Source organism: Mustela lutreola, chromosome 1 (genome assembly GCF_030435805.1).
Source record: "Mustela lutreola isolate mMusLut2 chromosome 1, mMusLut2.pri, whole genome shotgun sequence".
NCBI classification, from domain to species: domain Eukaryota; kingdom Metazoa; phylum Chordata; class Mammalia; order Carnivora; family Mustelidae; genus Mustela; species Mustela lutreola.
The window spans coordinates 147,016,612-147,039,505 of NC_081290.1; the positions used below are offsets into that span (position 1 = coordinate 147,016,612).

A 22,894-nucleotide genomic window follows, 5' to 3' on the forward strand; every position below is an offset into this window, starting at 1 on the left:
CTACGACATTCCTCCTACCTAGTTAACATTTCTTAGATTTACTGACCGGATGTGTTAGCTTTCTGGTGTCTGACATGTGAACTACGACTTTGAGTATTTAAAACATATTTGAGAGTTACTACTCTGCATTCTTATTTGTCAGCAGAATAATGACAGGGTTAAAAATTCCAATTCTAGAGTCAGACAGACATGAGTTTCAATCCTACTTAATAACTTTGTGACTTTTGTCATACCTCATTACTAAAATGGACATAGTAGTAGGAGCTACCTCATAGAGTCATTTGGTGAACTGAATAATATGCACATAAAGCCCTCATCACAACACCTAGCATATACTAAGTGCTCAATAAATGTTAGCAACTGTCAAATGTTATACAAAAACAATTTAGCTATATTATTGCACAAACTAATGATGGAAGAGAAGAAATTAGCATTTCTAGCTTTGTAGTACATTCTCTTTGATGTTACACTGTCAGAGATGCTAGGAGACGAGAGTTGATTCATCAAACCGAGAGTCAGCTGTCCATTGTACCCTGTCCATAGTCTGCAACCTGGGGAAGCTGTCAGAGTTAACATAAAATGTTGAAAAGGTTAGAAAAAGAAAGCAGTAATTGTGAGCTTTAAAAAATACATTAAAGGCAGTTTGGAAAGCTGATAACTGGAATAATAGAAACCCAGAGTATCACTGGAGTGACAAAAGAAACTGCTGAGAAAGGGAAAAAGAAGAAAACAAATTTTGAATATTTGTATAGGTGTTTTCATCCCTATCTCAGTCCTTTTTTTTTTTTTTTTTAGATTTTATTTATTTATTTGACAGACAGAGATCACAAGTAGGCAGAGAGGTAGGCAGAGAGAGAGGGAAGCAGGCTCCCTGCTGAGCAGAGAGCCCAATGTGGGGCTCGATCCCAGGACCCTGGGATCATGACCTGAGCCGAAGGCAGCGGCTTAACCCACTGAGCCACCCAGGCACCCCACCTATCTCAGTGCATTTTTAATCAGGTGCCTCAATCTGCGGCTCACTGTAGCCCTGAGAGGGAGGGAGTTATCGGAGGGAGCAAAGGAGGGTAGGGGGAAGGCAGGTATTAGTATTAATGGTAAGTCTTACCATTTCAGACATGAGGTAACTAAGCCACAGAACTCTGGGTAACTTGTTTAGTGGCATACAGCTAATGACAGATGAGAGCTTCTTCTAAAATTACGTAAGGACGAAACACAGGTACAAAGGTTAACAAAAGAAAGTATTTCACATGGACGTTTCCTCCTCTAAAAACCGTGGGCTTAGACAGAACTCTCTCAGAGGACCTTTTCTGCTCTACATTCTGTGATTCTACTAGTAAAACCTTCTGACATGTTTTCCTTTGTGAGTACTGCAGAGAAAGGCAAGATAAATATTATGTGGAAAACACTGATTGAAAGCTTTGTGAAAGAGCATAAAAAGACCAGTTGGGAAGAAAAGGAAATAAACATCTCAAGGGAAGCCAAAGTGATCAAAAGAATTATAAAAACAGGATAAAAAGGAAATCAATATTAAAAAGAGATAAGGTAGAGTTAGAAGATAAATAGTAATATGATTCCTTTCAAGAGCATGAGCAGACACAATAGAGACGTTAATCACTGAAAATAATTATAGTCCTTACCACTTAAATAAAATGCACAGGATGCTTCCTTTTTCTGGGGCTTGTCCTGACTTGCTGCCCTTGGGCCGCCTCGTGACAGAACGTAGCTGAAGGAAGGTTACTGATTGAGGTGGCCGCGCTCATCCACCAAAGTGTGTGGTGGTGTTTCTGTTTTCTTGATTTCCTTCTCAGAAAGCAGGCTAGTCTCCAGTTCCGGGCAGCCTCCTGACTGGCGATGTGTGACTTTAGAGAAGTTGTTTGCCCTTGTTGTGCTTCAAGTTCCCTTTCCGGAAAAGGCAGGAAGTGGTAGTACCTAAGGCTATTCCAAGAAGAAGGAAATACTGGGAGTAGGGTGCCTAGAAGAAGGCTCAGTGTTTCCTGCTCCTCCTCAACATGGATGGAGGCTTTGGAGAGCATTTGCTTTGTTCGCTTTCCCCATGGCCCAGGGTAGGGGGCAGGCTCTTTCTCTCCTGATGGAGTGTTTAGGGAGGATATTGTTTTTAACCTCAAGCAATCCATTTTTATGGGCGGATACTCCCTCCCCACCGACATCCCCTTTGTCAGTAGCCCCATAGGGCAGGGTTCCAACTCAGATTGGGTCGGAAGCTTCCCCGCACAGGCCTAGCTTCAGCCGCCTTGCCTGAAATGGGACAAGGGAGCAGGTCTTGCAGATACCCTCCCCAGCCATACTGTAAGTGCCGCTCTAATCCGTGACTGCCCATGCCGGATTAAATCAGAGCCTTCTCCCCCAGAGAGATTTTGACACACTGGAAATGCACTACGAGCACGGTAGCAAGCTGAGCAAGTTCACTAAAGGAGAAGTGTATTGCTGTACTCTCTTGGAACGAAGCAACTGCATAATCCAGAGGCAGCAACAGTGGGTTATAAACAAGGGCCTTTGTAGCGTCACCAACACCGCAAGCACAGGTGGGCCTTCATTCCTAGAGAAGGGGTTTAGTCAGTGTGAACTGACTCTGTTTCCTACTCCCCGATCTGCCTCTTGTAAGTTTTCCCTATTTCTTGGGTCCCCGGCTTGAGCCTTGCCTCAAACTCTGGATGAGCAAAGTGCCTCATGCCATACAAAGCAAGTAAAATCTCGGGGCACCTCAGTGGCTCAGTGGGTTAAGCCTCTGCCTTCAGCTCAGGTCATAGTCTCAGGGTCCTGGGATCAAGCCCTGCATCGGGCTCTCTGTTCAGCAGGGAGCCTGCTTCCCCCTCTCTCTCTCTGCCTGTCTCTCTGTCTACTTGTGATCTCTGTCAGATAAATAAATAAAATCTTTATAAAAGGGGCTCCTGGGTGGCTCAGTGGGTTAAAGCCTCTGCCTTTGGCTCGGGTCCTGGGATCGAGCCCCACATCGGGCTCTCTGCTCAGCAGGGAGCCTGCTTCCCTTCCTCTCTCTCTGCCTGCCTCTCTGCCTACTTGTGACCTCTGTCTGTCAAATAAATAAAATCTTAAAAAAAAAAAAAAAAACTTAAAAAAAAAGTAAAATCTTTGATATAAATTGCCTCTCCTTTCCCATTCTCTACCTGAAACTTTTCCATATTTTTCACTCACCCTGTCTTCTTCTGGAAGGAAATAAGCCCTCTCAGGCTAATCCCACAGCCTGAGCCTCTGGGACCTCTCTAAGGACCTGGTTTCATCAGTTGCTTCTACCCACTGGGTCTTCACTCTCTCTGCATGGTCATGTTCAGATTCCCATGACCTTTTTCTTCTCTGTACCAGATTTCTTGAAAAAACGGTACCCTCTAATACAAATTCTGTTCGCTCCTTGGCCTCCTGCCCAGACCCCTTTGGGCCGCCTCTTTCCTTCCCTACTTCTATTAACACCCTAGTGCTCCTCTTAAGCCTATGTGCTGGAAGCTTCTTATTTCTCTTTAATTCTTTCTCCTCTCTCAAAGTAACAGTAACAATAAAAAGATCAGCTAGCTTGAGTTAAACACTTGCAGTGTGCCAACTTCTTAACAAACACTGGCGTTTATCCTCACAATGACCCCTAAGAGGCCAGCAGTATTATCCCCATTTTCTGTATAAGTGAAAGAATGGTCTGGATTGAAATTCAGGTGGGTCTTCCCCCAAAGCCTGTGCTCTTAAGCTGCTGGGAAGGAATATTTCACAGAGCGACGTCAACAGTTGACGAGTTCTTATAATTCTGTCTTCATGTCTGTTACCAGCATTGCTGCCTCTCTGTGATTCCTCAGGCCCTTACAGCTTTCCACTTCCCGCGGAAGTGGCCACTTCCTGGCCTCATCATCGCCAGTCTTTCTTGCACCACACTGGGTGGTTTTTCCTCCCAGCATCTGTAGCCCGTCTTGTCAAGTCCACACTCCTGGTCACAAGCCAGTGTCCCTGCACTCAAGTCAGCCTGGAGTCTCTTCTTTGCCAACTGTCCCCTTGGCCCCCAGATTTCAGTCTCACTGTCCCCTTACCTGAAATACACACCCACCCATGTCTAAACCTGTCCTTTAAAGCCCAGCTTGATGGTTATTTCTTTCAAGAAGGTTCTCTGTGTGCTCCATCATTATCCCCCATTCTCTGCCAAGCTTGAGATAATCCTTTTCTTTGGTGCCATAACCCTCACACCCACTCTTTTTTTCTCTTTCTCAATCATGTATGTATATATATATATATATATATATATATATATATATGCCTACATGATGAACAAAAGGATCAAGGAATATGTCAGCTGTGTAGTTCAATGTTTAAGAGGAGGACTGACAGCACAATATAAATATGATAATAAAGTGTGGGAACAGTAAGCCAATCTTATTATACTCAAGTAACACATATCCATGAGAATTCTCAATTTTGGTAAGACACCAAAAACTGGGAAGTTGTAATCCAAAAAGACCAGATCAGACTAGTTAGGAAGCATGAGCACACATGACTTTTCAGAGGAAAGAACACCAAAGGACAATTTTCATCTTAACACAGGGGATGAGGAGGAGGAGGAAGAAGCCCTTCTCCCCTCCAGTGAGTATATATAACAAAGAAAACAGGATGCGTGGATCTGTTTAGGGAAGATTTTTCTTCTAATGAAAGTTATATATGAGGATGAGGTTACTAAGGAAAGTGGTGGGATCACTTTCTTTAGAGATCCTTAAAAATTGGATTGCTTGATGGAGGACATGGGGAGTTAGAGAGGAGAAAGGAGTTGGGGGAAATTGGAAGGGGAGGTGAACCAGAGGGACTATGGACTCTGAAAAACAATCTGAGGGGTTTGAATTGATGGGTGGGTGGGAAGTTGGGGTACCAGGTGGTGGTTATTATAGAGGGCACGGATTGCATGGAGCACTGGGTGTGGTGAAAAAATAATGAATACTATTATGCCGAAAATAAATTTTTAAAAAAAATTGGATTGCTTGTTGTATCCACAATTGTATACATAGAGTCAAGTTCTAGAGCATTTTCCATTTGCTAACTCAGGGCAAGGAATGAACAGACTTACTGTACCTTCAAATCCTGATTCTGCAGGAAGGAATAGTTTCTAACATATCAAGTACACTAACAACAACATTTCTAACCCTTTTGGCTTCTGGTTTTCTAAATCTTTTTGTTCTAAAATAGAAAATCTGAATATGAAATTCACCAGTACTGACCCCCATAACATTTAATGGATTTTTGGCTAAGTGAGATTTTTTTTTAATGCTTAATATATTACATAACAGTAGTAGAACATAGCAGTTAAGAGCATAGGCACAGAAGCTACACTTGATTTAAATCCTGGCTCTGTCATTCTCTAGCTCTGGGGCCCTGGATAAGTGACACAACTTCTCTGTGCCTCAGTTTTCTCATCTGTACATAGGGGTATTGTATCACCGACCTTATGGGTTAGTGGTCTTCAAATGTTACAGACCTTAGAGGAGTATCTGATACACAGTAACTGCTCAAGGAATGAAAACTTAAAATTTTTACTGAAACACATGATGCTAAATCTTTGTTCATACCAGGTATTCCTGCAAAGGGTGTGTTTGCTGCCAGAGAGGTATGCTGCTTCTCTATACTGCTTCTTGAGGGAAGCAATTACGGAGATACATTAACTCTTTCTGGCTGCTGGAATTAATATCAAGTGATAGCCTAGTAACTTTGCTAACACAGGTCCTCACTGCGTGATTTTGCAAAGCCCTACATCACAGCCTGATTATGTGATCTCCAGAGACCTCCACCACACATTTGTTAGAGTAACTTTATTTTTAACAACCAATATCTAGATACAGTGCTGCTGTCCTTCCATAGGTGAATAGTTAAACAAATTACAGTACATGTGTATCATGGAATGCTATTTAGCAATAAAAGGAATAAACTATTGGTACACACAGCAACTTGGATGAATGTCCAGGGAATAATGTCGAGGGGAAAAAGCTGGCCCCAAAAGGTTACATATCCTTCCACACACAGAACGTTTTGAAATGAATTTTTTTGAATGGCTTGGTGGTTGCCAGAGGTTAAAAATGGGGGATGAGAAGAGGGGAGAAGTGGTGTCCACCACACATTTTTAAGACTTTTTCTTCGTGGATAAATGACTCAGGAATGATTCTCTAAAAAGAAATTCAGACACTTCTCTACATTTGGGCATAGAATTACTTCTGTCACCAGGATTGATCAAAAGGATGTTAACATGAAGGTAGGTATTGCATTTGATTTAGGATGTGTTAAGTAGGCTTTTTATACAAGTATTTGTAAAACACTCTTTTTGCCCCTAGGAATAATTCGGGTTTCACACCAGCAGACACTGTGGCAATCATTTTCTGTTCTACGCACAAATCCCTCACACTGGGTAAGTGATTCACAGAGTTAAAAACCAACTGCATATTATCCTCAGACAGTTACATCTTACGATTTTGAAATTTAAGTAGCTCTTCGAATTAAATGGAGTAGAGTATCAATCACTCTGTTAGATAAAGAACAAAAGGTTCTTTATCTGTGAGGTGAGGATGGGTCATTCCTTTTAAATACCATTATTTGATTGAACCAATTTTTGAAGGCCTAAATTTAATAATGTAGGATTTAGCTTAATTTGTAATTATGTTTGTGGTTCTCTTAAAAGAGTTTCATTGTAGTATGTGAACATTAAAAGCTCGGGGGAAGCAGGGTCAGGGATGTGGAAGGGTGAGGAACTTCTGAAAAGGAATGGGCAAAGACTGGGTTTTGAAAGGCTAGTTGCCCCTGGAAAAAGTTAACTTATTTTTTGGAAGCTTGGAGCAAGGTAGAGAAACTGTTACTCTAATGTGATATTGACATTAAAGTTCATTTCAGAATGTTATTTCAATAAGAAACACAATGTGGCTATCATTAATTCAATCTGATTAGCACCTAAACTGAAATATCTGTGTATTTAACAGACAAAAGTAGATCAAGAAGAAAACTGCTGTTTTCTACTAAGCTTTATCCTGTGTAGTGGCATTATTCTGACAACCTGCCCAGGCACCTGAATCCACGTTTTTAGTCATTAAAAGTCATTAAGAAATCAGGAACCTTCTGGAAATATTTATCATCCACAAACTCCTTGGGGTAGTAGACACATTGTGATAAAAACTCACTTTAAAAATTTCTTTACATTTTGGCATGAGACATAAGAGAATGAAAAATCACGACATTGTTCTATCTGTTCATGTTAAAGAAGTTCAGTCTGTAAGCTAGAAAACGTTTCATGATGTTTTTACTAACCCTAAGCATATTTGTTTATAGAATCTATTGTCAGTCCTGCCAAATTTGGACAATGATTTCAAAATTGGACAAACTCTTTAAGGAGCACTTGCTATCTAGGCCTCCATCTTATTTGAATAAATGATAAACGGCTGACCCTTGAATAATGTGGGGGTGGGGGGAGGCCTTAAGGGAACCACCATCCCCCACCCCCCACATAGTCAAAAATCCATGTATAACTTTTGACTCCCCAAAAACTTAACTACCAATAGCCTACTGTTGATGAGAAACCTCACTGGTAACAGTCAACCAACACATATTTTGTATGTTACACGTATATACCTTGTTCTTATAATAAAGTCAGTTAGAGAAAAGAAAATGTTATAAAGAAAATCATAAGGAAGAGTAAACACATTTACAGTCCTGTACAGGGTTGATCAAAAAAAAGATCCACGTATAAGCGGACTCATGTAGTTCAAACCCATGTTGTTCAAGGGTTAACTGTACTGAATATCCATACCTTGCAGTATTTCCATTAGACTTTCTTCGTAGTATCATCAAACTGAAGTTGAGAGAGCTTTGGAATCCACATTCCAATCCTGACTTTGTGACTCTGGACAAATCACTTCACCTCCCCTGAACCTTAGCTTTCTCATCTGTAAAATGGGGCAGCATAATCCTCACTTTATGAAGTTTATTAAGATTTAAAACAAAATGTGTTAAGTACCTAGCACAATACTTACACATAATAGGTAGCCAGCACACGGCAGAATGTGTGCAATCGTTGCACTGGGTGTAGACTGCTACGGGCTTAATTCTGTAACCCACCCAGCTGTTGTTATCAGTTATTATTAACTCTATTACTTACAACTGTGTTACCATTTCCGGGGTCCAGTCCCCTGACCGCTTGTCCTCTGGATTTTCATGTAATAGGTGTGGTTTAATTTTTGACTTCAAAGAAGTCATCTTGCACTTCCCCCGCCCCATGCTGTTACTGTGCTGCGATGGCTCATGCTCCAGGTCTCCTAAAATGTAAGGTGCTCTTACAAAGGTAGGGAGTCCAGAAGCAAGAGCTGCCTGATGCCTCAGATGTCCAGAGCCAGGGATCCAATAAGCCCATGTCCTCAGCGGAGATGCTGAGCATGGCGGCACCAAATACGCTCCCGCATTGCTACGTGGGCTTTAAGCCCCACACACTCCGAAGGGTCTGCTTTCCGAAAACACAAATGGATGTTTTGTCTTTCTGCAATCTTCTTCTGTGCTGGAGCTGGCTGTGGGGAGCAAAGAACTCAACCCAAGAAGCGCACTGCAGCAGCATCAGTGTTCTTTCCTCTTCTTTAAGTAAAACACCTACCCATCAGATCCTTTACTTGTTTGTCCTTTCATTTTTTGTAATCTCAAAGTGATGTTCTTCTGTTCTTGGTGCTTTCTGAAACCTGATTTTCAGGTAAACGGGTGCACTGAATACCCATCAGAAGTAGCTGTTTTGCTAAAAAGGGCTGAGTTAACTTGACTTTTGTCTGCTTATGTACTTTATTTCTGTAGCATTCTCCCCTGAAGTAGCTCCTTAGATCCTCCAATGAGATACTAGCGTGGTAGCTAAGTAACTATACAGTCTAAATCCTTTGTTACTTCCATAACATGATAGCCTTGAGCACTCTTAGAATTGCAAGACCGAAATACTTGTCCTCACTCTTCCACTGAGACATCCCCAGGCTTTAGTTTCCTTAGCTCTTAGTTTCGAGAATTTTACTTCCAACCTGACTAGTCTATCATGCCTTGATCATACCTGGCTTCCTTCCTGCAGGCTCCCAGGTAGCATTTATAAGTATGACCTCTTTGCTGCTTATCTCAGTGAGGTGCCATGGATAGTCCTTGTTCCAGCAGTGCCCTTACTTCCTTCCTGTAGCAAGGGGAGTTTGGCTCAACATTGCTAGAATGGACTTGGTAAGCCCTATAATTTCACTGCATCCATTTTCACAAAATGCATTGCGTGCTCCCCTCTCCTAGTGACCTAACATCACTGGTATAGGGGATGTGCCATGATAGTCACCTGAGCTACAGGCCAGTAATTACCCTAAGGGAGCTCTTGTCTGCATGGAAATGAAAGAACATCAGATTCCAGAAAGCAGGGAACGTATTTCAGATCATATCACTCAGAGTTATACTATCTCTCACTTCTCACACAATGATGAATTATATGGATTATAATATATCTAATTGGCATTTAGAAAAAGCATCTATCCCTTCTTGAGATCACTATCAAAATATTTCTTTTAATGATTTTGTACGCACACAATAAACAGATATAACACCTCCGATAGAATACATTAAGTAAGCCTTACGAAATACCATTCAGTCTTATATACACTATTTGTATTTAAGAATCAATCATTGTAGGCCAAGTGGTACCCAGGTAACTAATGAACCAAAGATGAAAACTCTCGCTTGAGAAGCTTTCTGAATATTCTCTTATACACACACTTCAGTTTATTTTATTGTTCTTGCTTTTGCCTTGTCTCCATCTCTCCAGTATACTTGCATCTACCCAGATGCTAAATTTGATTCATTGCTTTTATTAGTGCATTTGCCATTGATTGATTAGTTCTTCGTATTAGTACTTTTTCTATTGATTGATTGCAGATGAAGTGACTATTTGACCTTTAATTATGAGGCTTCCTATTGAAAATGACATTGAGCTATGGCTTCACATAATCCATCTGGAAAGCCTGACATGATGCCATTCCCTGGAGTTCGTTCAGGAAGAAAGAGGAGGCCTGAAGGAAGCACAGAGCTATCACTGTGCTTCATCTAAAACAATACTACAAGGCTTGTTTGCTGCTCTCCTTGAGCTTCGGCTCAGGGTTGGAGGTAATTTTGTATTTTGTCAAGACAGCATCACTTGCTGTGGATTGCCGTAAAAACCATGAACTCTCCCAAAGTCTTCTCTAGTTTGATGCCGATATTTGTATAGTGATAGTCTGTGTCATCATAATGACAAGATTCTGTATGTAGCAGAGATGGAAGAACAGCCTGCACCCTAGTTAACAATGGCTCAGTGCACAGTCAGTCAAGAGATCTCATCAAGAAAGAAATTCGATCCCAGGCACTCTATGGAATTAGTATTTTACTTTTATTTTATTTACCTTTTTCTCTTGAGTATTCAAATCACTTTGCTTATCTGGAGTTCCAGGATGTGTACAAAAGCATTCTTACAACACCATGAAAGAGAATGTTTCAGGGTGTGTGAGGTCCTTAAGTTTATGTTTATGTTCATTTGTCATGTTTTTAAATAGCAAAATGAAAGCGCACACTCTTATGGCGTGTCAGCTGACTACTGGCAGTCGGTCGTGAGATTCTCATTCGTGTCTTCTTTCCAAAAACATTTCTGAGTTGGAAGAATGCCATAGAAATTTTAGAGTATCATGATTAATACCTATTAAAAGTCCACTGTATGTCTTACCATTTGTAGACGCCACACACAAAGATGAATCAAGGCAGGTATTCCCTCACGTTATTTACCCTTCGTTATGAGGCCATGATTGCGGCTACATAGCTGAACTGTGACAAGAAACCGTGCACCAAGCAAAAGGAATATAACTTTTTGCTAAGGCGTGGGACTCTGCAAATAGTAGAAAGACATATTCCTAATTCTAGTCTGGATTCAACTTTCAGTTCTCTCACCGAAAGCTGAAATAAATCACGTAATTGCTGTGGGCCTCAGTTTCCTTATCTGTGAAATGAGAAGATGGACTAGATAACACATGACATTCCTCCCAGGCTTAAGTCTGTGCTCTGTGAATGATATTTCTGTTCTTTAAGATAACAGTTTCCTGGGGCGCCTGGATGGCTCAGTGGATTAAGCCTCTGCCTTTGGCTCAGGTCATGATCTCAGGGTTCTGGGATCGACTCACACATTGGGCTCTCTGCTCGGCATGGAGCCTGCTTCCTCCTCTCTCTCTGCCTGCCTCTCTGCCTACTTGTGATCTCTCTCTCTCTCTGTCAAATAAATAAAAAAAAAATCTTAAAAAAAAAAAAAAAGATAACAGTTTCCCTGCAGGGTGTGAAAGAGAAAAAAGTTCATAAATAGTTATGTAAATAATGTTACAGTATTACACGAAAGGAAATACGGCTCTTGCCTCTCCCAAAAAAAGTTTTAAAAATACTTCATATTCCAAAGAGTTTCACCAGAGAAACAGAATCTGCAAAGGATCTTATTTGCAGTTTTACTTGGAAGCTGTTTGAGAATGAGACAGGACTACCTGTCCCTAACTTGGGCTGGAAAGATCATTTAATAACACACACGTTATTTTCTCAAGAGGTAGGATTGAAATAGGAAAGTTTGCATTTCTGTAGTTCTTTTCCCTTAAAGCTTATCTGTGACTCTATTTGGCATAAAGAGACTGTTGTCTCAATAAAACTGCCCCATAAATGGGAAGCACTTTTTAAAGCATTGAGCTCATTAAATCATGTAACTCCAAAACCTTGAATATCAGCAGGTCAGTAATTGTCTTATTTTGCCTACAAAGAAATTTTGGAAAAATTTTACAGACATCCCAGATCGTATAACTAATAGAGACTGGAGTCCCTGCCTCCTAACTTCCAGAATTGTATTGGATAATAAGATATGAAAGCATTTTGAAGGCCGAAAAATACTATCCTGATTCCAAATATTGTAAATGGGCAATCTCAGTGTACATTTGAAATATGTTAATTGTTTAAAAAAGAAAATCACTTTTGATGACATTGCTACTTATAAAACAATTTAAAAATACTTAATATCTATAATTGTTCCCATAAGCACGAGTTTATGCCCAGGCATAAACTGGCACTCATTCCTTCTACCTTATCTTTAGTAACAAAAAGCTATATTCTGCCCTTCCCTAATATTCATCTGTTTTGTTTTTTAAATTCCACATATGGTATTAGTCTTTCTCTGACTCAGTTACTTCGCTTAGCATAGTACCCTGTAGTTCCATCCACGTCATTGCAAATGGCAAGATTTCATTTTTTTTTGATGGCTGAGTAATATTCCAGTGTGTGTGTGTGTGTGTGTGTGTGTGTGTGTGTGTGTACATGTACCACATCTTCCTTATCTATTCATCTGTCAGTGGACATCTGGACTTTTTCCACGGTTTGGCTATTTTGGACGTTGCTGCTGTAAACATCAGGGTACATGTGCTGCTTTGAATCACTATGTTTGTGGCCTTTGGATGAATACCTAGTAGGCCGTTGCTGGGTCGTAGGACAGTTCTATTTTTTAACTTTTTCAGGAAACTCCACACTCTCTTCTAGGTGGTTGCTTCAGTTTGCATTACTACCAACAGTGTAAAACAGAGACAGAGGCAAACCATAAGAGACTCTTAACTCTAGGGAGAAAATTGAGCATTGCCAGAGGGAAGGTAGGTGGAGAGATGGGGTAGCACGTGATGGGCATTAAGGAGGGCTCTTGATGTAAAGAGGACTGGGTGTTCTATGCAACTGATGCATCAGTAAATTCTACCCCTGAAACTAATAATAGACTATATGTAAACTAAATTGAATTTAAATAAAAACTTAAAAATAAATAAGAAATAAAGATTTCAAGACATAATAGCCAAAACAAGTTATATTCTATTTTCTATTTAAAGTGAATCTTGATGAGTCAGCCCTTACCTTTCATGAGGCATCACTGTCTGCACTCTTTTTTAGCTGTATGACAATGAACTGTTAAAATGGAAACTGAAATCCAGAGTAGAGACAAAAAATAGAAGTTTGTGTGTGGGCCAGAGCCCTAAATATATTTCTGCCCTGCGGTTTGCCACTGGAACTGCAGTTGTGTAAGGAAAGGCAGTTTGGGAGCTCTGCCATTTGACAGATTCTTAAAGATGCCACTGAAATTATAGACAAAAAGGAATTTTACTACTGTGCTGAAAAAAAAGTGCAGGATTATCCAGTATTTTATACCATTTTCCGATCCATATAAAGAAAGAAAAAAACACAAGTTCTCTAACTGGTACACTTCTGTTCTTCAGAAGTTTGGGGACTATTTTGTTTTGAGTTTTTGGTTCTGAATTTGGTCTCTGAAAATCATGACTAGCATATCTAGACTTACGTAATAAAAAAGTTGGAAGTTCCCAGGTTCCAGGCAGCAAGTCTAAAATTAAGGATGATAAAACCTCTTTGGGTTTTGGTTTTGTTACCCTGACCCTCAAGTACCATAAATCTTAGAGATACACCAAGAGATATTCATCCGGAAGACCAGTGCCCAAAACTCCCATCCTCCTCCTCCACACTTCCTATGCCATCGGCTGTCGAGCGTTTTTAACTGCAACCCCCAGAAACACATTGTACAGCGTGAGCCTGTATGCGCTGCTTTACAAAATAACATCCACTCTTACTGAATGTGTTGTGTTCCGTACTCTGTCCAAGTGGTGGATAGAACCCATTAAGTTGATCTGCGACTCATTAATGGGTCATAATCCAAGGTCTGAGAAGTATCACCTTATACCTGCTTGGTGAGATTTAACCCTCTTCCTCAGATAGTCACCGTATAGGCTTTAGCTTCTACTGTCTTTTTTTTAGATAGAACTTTAGCGCAAATTCCTGATACCAGGGAGGAACCAGAGCTAAATTAAAACTCAGAAAAAGTCCTGATTCAAGGTAATATTTAGATTTTATTAATACACTTAGATTTTAGATTTTATTAATACCTCTTATATCACAGAGTTTCTATACTTTTTGAATTTATTTTTCAATTGTGTCTCTGTTCATCATGTTTTCAATAGTAGTAGGAATAATGCTAATAGTTAACCATAATTGGGTAGTTAATAGGCAAACATCGTGCTTGAAGCCATTTACTTGAAAATACTTTTGTGTTCACAGTGTGGCATCATATATGTATGTAGTAGTTAAAGTTCAGCACCACGGATGGCCAGTGGCTCTAATGGAAAATACTCACCCGAGTGTTCAGCTACTATTTTATCGGAAAGGGAATACTCCAGAGGCAGCTCCAACAAATGCTTGTGTTATCTGTATCTCGGTCAACCAGAGAGTTTGCTGATCAGCCTAATGAATTCTGAAATAGGTTGTTATTAATGAAATTGCCGACTTGTTACTTTGTATGTAATAAATGGACTCTCGCTGATCAGTAGACTGCCTGAAAATTATAGAGACACTTCCTACTTGCTACAGAGAATCTAGCAAACCCAGTGACTTGAATCTGAGATCCTTGGGGCTGTGCTGGAGGCTCATCCCTACCTGGTTTTGGGCCCTGCTGCCCCGAGGAGTCCCTGTGGTTGCCCGAGGCTGACTCTAAGGGTCACAGAATCCTGCTTGGAATGTTGCTGTGTGTGCTTTGAGAGACCACATGCAAGGGGTTAATGAGAGCACTTGAAAGGTCAGAGCTAGGGCTTTGAGTTGACTGGATAAGTTGTGTAAACTATTTTGCACATGACTAATATATGTTCAGTTACAAATACCGGTATGCGTGGCAGCTTGCTTTTTCATTCAAACTCGTTGGCGTGCTTGTGTGGGTGTGGCTCACCTTCACCTACCTTAAATTCTTTCTTTGGCCACTACACCTTATCTGCTGGAAAGACTGAAACTTATGCCTGACACCCCCCACCTCGGGGTGTAGGTCACCTCCCAACAGTCCTTTACACACACCAGCTCACATCACTCCTGCAATCAGCTCAGATAAGGAAAGTGAGGTTTCTAAGTGATAAGCAACTGCCCAAGTCACGTGACCCAGGGGGCAGGGCCAGAATTTACACCAGGCTAGCTTTTAACCCTATGCAGAGCTGTAAATGGGGTTCTTCAGGAAGTCTTGTGCTCTAGTGTCAGTCCTCTGGTTCACCAGCTATGAAAATTTAGGCTAGATGCTCTCTGGGGCCCTTCTCATTCTAACATTCAGCAATTCTCTGATTTTTAAAAAGGTATTCAGCTTTAGAATCTTGACCCTTCAGAGGGGTACCTTAAGATCAACATTTCCCCAAAGGTGACCCTCTAATTTATGGCAAATCACTTCCTCTAAGTAAAAAAAAAAAAAAAGATTACTGGACCTCATCTGATTGAGAATTTTTTTTTTTAACTTTATTTATTTATTTGACAGAGATCACAAGTAAGCAGAGAGGCAGGCAGAGAGCAGGGGGAAGTAGGCTCTCCGCTGACCAGAGAGCCCAATGCTCCCAGGACCCTGGGATCATGACCTGAGCTGAAGGCAGAGGCTTTAACCCAGTGAGCCACCCGGGCGCCCCTGAATCAGAATTTTTAAGAATAAGACCCTGGAGTCTGATTTTTGAAACATACCAAAAAAAAACAGGATTATGCACCTGAAATTTTAGAGCCACAAAATACGTGCATCCAGAATCACCTATGGTTTCCAGAGTAGCTGGCTCACCCTCCCAGGTCTTTCGGGAAGCTTTTGTCCCAGCACAGCATTCAGGCAAGTCTTGTGTAGGTGCTTTTTTATGATCGTGGAAACTAGTCTGCCTCAGCTTGGCTTGGTTGGTTTTGGGTGGTGGTGTTTTTGTTTCTTGTTTTTTCCTAACTTTAGTCTGGCCATGATGTGGATACTTTTTGTCTCATTATTACCCAAAAGGAGATACTGAGGACGGAGATGCTCATGACATACTACAAAGTAGCATAAAAAGATAAACAATAAAATTTTGAAACAACTCAGTAGGCTTGGACTCCAATTTCTCGGAATCACTCACCTCCTCTTTCCATGTCTTCGATATGTGATTCTGTGGTTGTGTCTAGGAAGGATAAAAACTTGCTCCTGTTTTTCTAATCTATATCTATATTTGTGCCTGAACTTCAAAGGTCTTTTGAGTTCCCTTTGCATCAGTGTGGTTAAACCACAGCATTTGGATGTGGAAGTATGCCAGTATTTCACAAGGCATAACCTGATCAAAGGAAAGCCATTCACTTAGTGCCTGCCTATCATCCCTAGAAGTCACTCCAGAAGCGAAGCTTTCTTTTTTAAGCTGAGAGTAAAGTTTAAGCGTATTTAAAATAATTTCAGCATGCCTGGTATTTGAAAGTTATCCTTATATAAGTCCCTTCATGAAAGGAAATATATATGGTTTTTCCCAAAAAATATTACAGTGTAATTGATACTGTAGAAAGATTTTTTAAAAAGAAAGGAAAGAGGGGTAACTGGGTGACTCAGTGGATGAAGCCTCCACCTCTTGATTTCAGTTCAGGTCAGGATCTCAGAGTCCTGGGATGGAGCCCAGCATCAGGCTCCCTGCTCAGCGGGGAGTCTGCTTGTCTCTCTCCCTCTGCCCCTCCCCCCAATCATGTGCTCGCTCTTTCTATCTCTCTCAGAAATAAACCTTTTAAAAAAAAAATAAATAAGGGGCACCTGAGTGGCTCAGTGGGTTAAGCCTCTGACTTCGGCTCAGGTCATGATCTCGGGGTCCTGGGATCAAGCCCCACATTGGGCTCTCTCCTTGGCAGAGAGCCTGCTTCCCTTCCTCTCTCTCTCTCTCTGACTGCCTCTCTGCCTGCTTGTGATCTCTGTCAAATAAATAAATTAATTTAATTTTTTTAAAAAGTTAAAAAAGAAAGAAAAGAAAAGAAGCACAAGATAAAATCATTGCTTTCCAGAAGTCAGCACTCTGAAAGGGACAGCAACCGAAACAGACCCATAAGCAGAAGTTAGAGACAGGTGAAGGCGTGGGGAGTTCTGGCAGTACTCTAGCAACAAGGTTTCAGTTCCCATGGCTGTCCTCAGCAGTCACCATTCTCAAAAGTTTTAGGAATGCTTCACACCTCACCCTGGATGATTTCAGTCCTGCAAAGCACTAAATCTGAGCCCCACAATACTGTCTCATAATGCTATTTTTAACCAGAATCATAACCCAAATCACCAGCATCTATGCCAGGTGCCGTACCAGGTAATCGACAAACACTGCTTCACTAACACCTCCAACTGCCCTTTGAGACAATTATTTTAACCTCATTTTGAGCAGGTGTGGAAATGGGAGTATTAGGGCTAGATCATCTGACCACATAGCTGGTAGTTGGCATGGTTAGAATTTAAACCCAGGTCACTGACAGCAAAGACCAAGTCCTTTCCATCATACCACCCAGGCTTCTAGAAATATCTGAGAAGGGTGTGTTAGCTGTGCCACTCGTTCAGCCTCAGGGATGGGGCAGGATCAAGAGGAGGCAGTGTTTCCCCGTGCCAGCTTCCCTGCCCCTGAGCTGGGCTCGCGGTGGCATCTCAAACTATGTACGAAATCCTCATCCCGAGTGTTCAAATGTCAATTCTTGGTGGGATTCAGCTAGTGCAAACTGGTATTTCCAGAGTTTCGTGTTTATTTCAAAATAAAAACCATCCCACTATAGTTAGAAGTGGCTCTACAGAGATCAGTTTTACACATTAGTCATCAGTAAAGCACCCAAAGTCACATACAGCCCTTGCTGCTGAAAGGGAAGCGCCACAAGAAGCGAGGGGCGCACAGTGTGATGTTTGCGGGGTGGTCCTTTCTGATGAAGCCTCTGCCGCATCGCGGAGAGCTGACAAGGGCTTGTCTCCCAGTGCTTCCCGCCAGCTCCGCACTCGCTGTCAGTTGCAGAGGGGTTTGGTCTTTATTATTATTATTAATATTTAGAAAGTTTGCCCGTAGCAGTACTAAAATGTGCATCACAGAACAACAGTTGTTTACTGTGTTTGAAGTGAAGACTCTCACCCAGGAGATCTCATTCACTTGAAGTTCGTATCTCTCCATCTCCACTCGCAAACAGAGACCCGTGAATAACGGTTGTCATTTCAGAGCTGCCTCTCTCCAATTATTTATTTGTTCCCATCTCTCCCCAGAAGTTCCCTTAATTGAACCAGACACTATAAACCCGTTCGCATGTATTTGATGACAGCCGGCTCCATGACTCTTTACAGCGAAGAATAAACGAGCCCACAGCTAAGCGAGGGGAAATCCACTGCCTCCCTGTCCCCCTCTACAGCCCCGTCCACACAACTGCAGGCAGAAATTAAAGTTAGCTGCCCACTTTTTAAAGCCACGGGCTACTGGGTAGGTTTTTGACAAGTTACCGTGGGGGCAAGAGGAGATGTAAAATTGGACACAACTCAGATCCCTGGGTCCCCAGAAGCCAGCTCATTTGGAAAGTCACCTTTCCTGAAGCCGAGTGCAGTCGTGATAGTGTAGCCGTGACACTTCCCAGAGCTGCCTTGGCTGCATGTCTGCTCTGTGTACTACTACTGCTCTCTGTATTACAACTAGTCTCTAGCACTAGGACTTTCATATTGCTAGAGCAAATTTTCTAAATATTAATTTAAAAAAAAAAAAAAAAACACCTTTTTGCACTGATTGTGAGTGCAAAACCAAAGAGGATGCACTGGTGCTGATGAAAAAAATGCTTTTAAAACACAATCTCCCTGATCCATTCATTCACTCACCAAGTGTTTATTTAGTGCCGACTGTATGCCAGACCCTGTTCCAGGCCCCATGGGGCTACAGCAGTGAACAAAGTACAGAAAAGTTCTTGCCCTTATCTAACTTCCTTTCCAGCAGGATCAAATAGATGAACAGTTAAACATACAACCATTTGGTGATGGTAAGTGTGATATGGAAAGAGAGACTTGTTATACAGGAAGGAGAATAGGAGTGCCAGCGTGGAGGTGGGAAAGTTTTAGGCTTAAAGGGGCTGTTGGATCAAACACCGGAAGGACCCAGTGAGCAAGCCGTGTGGGTATTTAGGGCAAGGAGATGCCAAGTGGAGGGGGCAGTGAGGGCGAAGGAGCTGAGGCAACACTGTGCTTGGTCAGTTGGAGGATGAGGAAGGGGCAGGTGTTCAGGCAGGGGAATGAGGGATGAGGGAGGGAGAGCTGGCGGAGAAGTCGTACCAGACAATGGGAGTGGGGAGAGTGAGATCACCTAAGGCCTTGTTGGCAGGTGCGAGGACTTAACCTTTTACTTAGAATGAGAGGGGAAGCCATTAAAAGGTTGAGTAGTCTCTTGATAAGATCCAAGTCCACTCTGAAAGGACCCCTGTGGCTGCTGTGTTGAAAATAAAAGCCTGGGGCTGGATGGGTGGAAAGGTACAGCAGTGAAAAACAGGAAGGCCAGTTACAAAGCTTTAATCCAGACAGTTTAAGGCCAAAGGTCATGGTGGCGGAAGTGGTGTTGGATTCTGGGCATATTCGGGTCACAGAGCTTAGAGGGCTTCCTGATAAACTAGATATGCTCATAAGAGGAAGGGGAAGGCGTGCCTGGGTGGCTCAGTTGGCTGAGGGTCTGCCTTCAGCTCAGCTACTGATCCCAGGGTCCTGAGAGTCCCACATGCACTCTGCTCAGCAGGGAGCCTGCTTCTCCTTCTCCCTCTGCCTTTCTTTCTGTCAAATAAATAAAGCCTTAGAGAGAGAGAGAAAGGGGAATTATCCAAGGTGTTTGGACAGAGAGGCTGGAGGGATGAGACTGCCATTTCCTGGATTAGGGAAGATGGTAAAGGAACAGATTTTGGTGGTGGAAGAGAAGGGTGTAGGGGCAGGTCAAGAGTCCCATTTTGAACATGTTAAGTTTGAGATGTCTTCTCAACATCCAGTGGAGGGCTAGCCCGGTGCATCTGGAGTGTTCATTGTATAGGGGTTATTTTAGGCTCACGGACAGGAGGAGGTCACTAAGGAGTATGGAGACAGAGGAGAAGGACCCTCTGAGGACCAAGCCCTGAGGCACTGTAGAGGTTAGAAAGGAGATGAAATTATTTTGATAATAAAATGATACGAAATTCTAAATCAGCCAGACACACTGACAAACAAACTTGCAGTCCTGTATTTTTCGCCTGCCTCCCAAGGCTGAGGTGAACATTAAATTAGAAAAGTAGATGTGAAGACACATCAAAACCTTAAAAGGAGCAGGCTCTCGTGTTGGTGGGGGTGCCTACTACCTGCCAGACACTGTATTAGGCACATAGGCTGACTCCTTATCTCAGGTAAGCTTCACGACAACCCTGCCCAGTAGCTGTTAGGGATCCCACTGCCCCTGGCAGAAAACTCTGCTTCCGTGAGGTCAGATAACCTACCCCAGTTGACACAGTGAGTAAACAGCAGAGCGCGCTCAAGGGCCTTTGTCTGCCTCCAGAATCCTCCGGAGTCCTCTTGCTCCCCCTTCTTACCAGACCTGGCTTCTCAGCAGGGCTTACTTTAGAATCACCAGGAAGCCGTCCAATAACCGTGATGCCCTGACCCCTCCCCACAGCTATTAACTCAGATTCCCTCAGGCTAGAGACTTTCTAAAAGCCACCAGTACCCAGGTGACCACTGTGTTGGACTGCCCTCTGTGTTGATGTGCATTTATGCACTATTGTGTTCCAGAAAAACTGCAACATAGGATTTTACCCACTCATTTGTTAATAAAAGTGGCCATTTGTTTGTACTGACTTGTGAAAAACCATGGTTCTCTTAGATACATGAAGTACTCACAGGTTAAGGAAAATAGAGGAGATGAGAAAAGTATCGTTATTTCCAGAAATGGCTTCCAGGGCTTTTAAATTTCTTCTTCTGCCTAAAAGCCTCCTAAATGAGGCCCTAACTCCCCAAATTTTGTATCACTCAGAATAAATAAAAGGCAGGAGGGGGTTAGTAGGACATCACGTAGTCAAGTTCAACCATAGAAACCTGGGTTAATGTTTTTAAAACAGATGGATGTAGGGGGGTCTTGGTGGCTCGGTCAGTTGAAAGTCCGACTTGTGATTTCAGCTCAAGTTATGATCTCATGGGTCATGAGGTTGAGCCCCGTGTTAGGATCTGTGCTTAGCAGGGAGTGTGCTTGAGATTCTCTCTCCCCCCGCAACCCCTTCCCCTCTGCAAGCTCTCTCTCTCCCTCTCTCCTGCTCTCTCTCAGATAAACCTTTAAAAAATAAAACAGATGGATTTAAGGATAGATAGTGCTGATTTCTAATCCCCAAATCAAAATTGCCTCATTCTTTTATGTCAGGAGGCATCTCTTCTGAGGTTGGTTTTCATTATAAACATGGTACCATGGAGAAGAAAATGACTGCCAGAGGGTGACTGATGGCCGTGTTGACAAAACAAAAAACATGTATTAAGAAAATACTGTGCATTTGTGTCCCGGCTTAATCACATTTGCCACTTACCTAAGACTCGGAAGCCTTCCAGATGTCCCACTATTCACCAGTAAGAGGGTCATCAGAGCAAAATTTTAGGGAGCATTGAGTTTAGAGAGTGGGAACTATACCAGAATCAGTGAAAGCACGTGTTCTGTCCATCAGCTTCTCTTTGCTTCAGACTTAAAAGATTGGAGTGTTTTACTTCATTTATATGAAGACATATCTAAAAAATTCCATAAAATTAAACAAGGCTTTCCAGAGCCAGGGTTCAGTGAGTTCTGTTCGGAGCCAGGGGCCAGGTCTGTATTGGGGATCATGTTCTATGTATTCTGATGACCTTGTGTTATTTTTGCCGTATGAAAGCCTCAGTCTATTTTGGATATTTTCACATCCTGTGAGCATGAATAGCAGCCAGATTTTCTCTTAAAAAGACAAAAGATTCTTCCTTCACAGCCTAGAAAAGGGAAAAAAAAAAAGCAATCTCAAACTACTTCCTACCCACCGTGTCTCCATAAATATGGTGACCCCTCCAGGAAGGCACAGCCAGCATTTGAATGAAGGCTCCATGGCTCAGGTCTTTAATTCATTCTGGAATTCCCTGCTTGCTAATTACTCCTACAACACTGTCAGACAGGTGAAGGTGTACCTAATCTTCTGAGGCAGAAACCTTCAATTGGTGGAGTTAAATGTTTCATTGTCAGCATCTGGTGAGCCGGCTCAGGCCATTCATTAAACGTCTTTTCCAATCAGAACATACCCGTTACAAAACAGAAATAACACCAGCTGCTCATTTTGGTCTTTTCTTGCATCTTTATTTACATACAACTTTACAGAAAGCGATGGGCTTACAGCCCAGGTAACTGAAGACGAAAACACCATCTTTTCTTTTCCTGATGGGCCAAAAACCGTCGATCATAAAACTTTTATCTGAAGCAAGTAAAAGGCCGGCCAGCCAAGCACCTGTGTTGAAAGGAGTACCTCCTTTTTCCTTCCAGACTTCTCTTGCGTAAATATTATTTTTCTTAGTTTTCTCCTTCTGTTTTCAGTGTTAATACCATCAAGCATCTCTTTTTTCTGGTGTCCCACAGCACTGTGACGAATTAGCGTTTCAGGAGTTGCAGGCACAGGGTCAGGTTGAAAAACCAAGGGTGCTGGAGCCATTCTATATGCAACCACAGCCCCCTCCAGTCACGAGCTGCACCCAGCCTTGGGGAAGTTGGTCCTGACTGCTGCCTCGGGTTCCTCATCTGAGAAATGGAGAGAAGAATGGAAGCTTCATGCACACCATAGACCTGAGGAGTGAACAAATTGATGTTTGCACTCTCTCCGAACGCTCCCTGACCCAGAGCAAGCCCCATGTAACTACCTTCTACGGTCTGTCTTCTGCCTCACCAACACACAAGGGAAGGTCAGAAACATCCGTGAACTCCAGATGTGGCTTCTAAGTTCAGTACAAGATATGACTGCTGAAAAAATAAAACATGACCGCTGCTCTTTCATAAAGCTTTTTAACTCCTGGAAAGGTGGTTCTTTTCTCTTAATTATGGCCTTACAT

The 22,894-nt window shown here is 42.2% G+C and overlaps 1 protein-coding gene and 1 long non-coding RNA gene across 8 annotated transcripts in view; one reads left to right on the forward strand and one right to left on the reverse strand.

Annotated features, from left to right (window-relative positions):
- LOC131832698 (uncharacterized) overlaps positions 1-1,899 on the reverse strand; it is a 57,344-nt gene extending 55,445 nt beyond the window's left edge. The window contains exon 1 of the long non-coding RNA XR_009354144.1: positions 1,638-1,899. This is a non-coding gene — a long non-coding RNA (uncharacterized LOC131832698). The remainder of the gene's footprint in view (positions 1-1,637) is intronic.
- SLC10A7 (solute carrier family 10 member 7) overlaps positions 1-22,894 on the forward strand; it is a 257,319-nt gene that overhangs the window by 220,629 nt on the left and 13,796 nt on the right. For all 7 annotated transcript variants that reach the window (XM_059175993.1, XM_059175981.1, XM_059175961.1 and 4 more), the window contains one exon: positions 6,321-6,394. In XM_059175993.1, the coding sequence (XP_059031976.1) occupies positions 6,321-6,394 (74 nt within the window). The remainder of the gene's footprint in view (positions 1-6,320; positions 6,395-22,894) is intronic.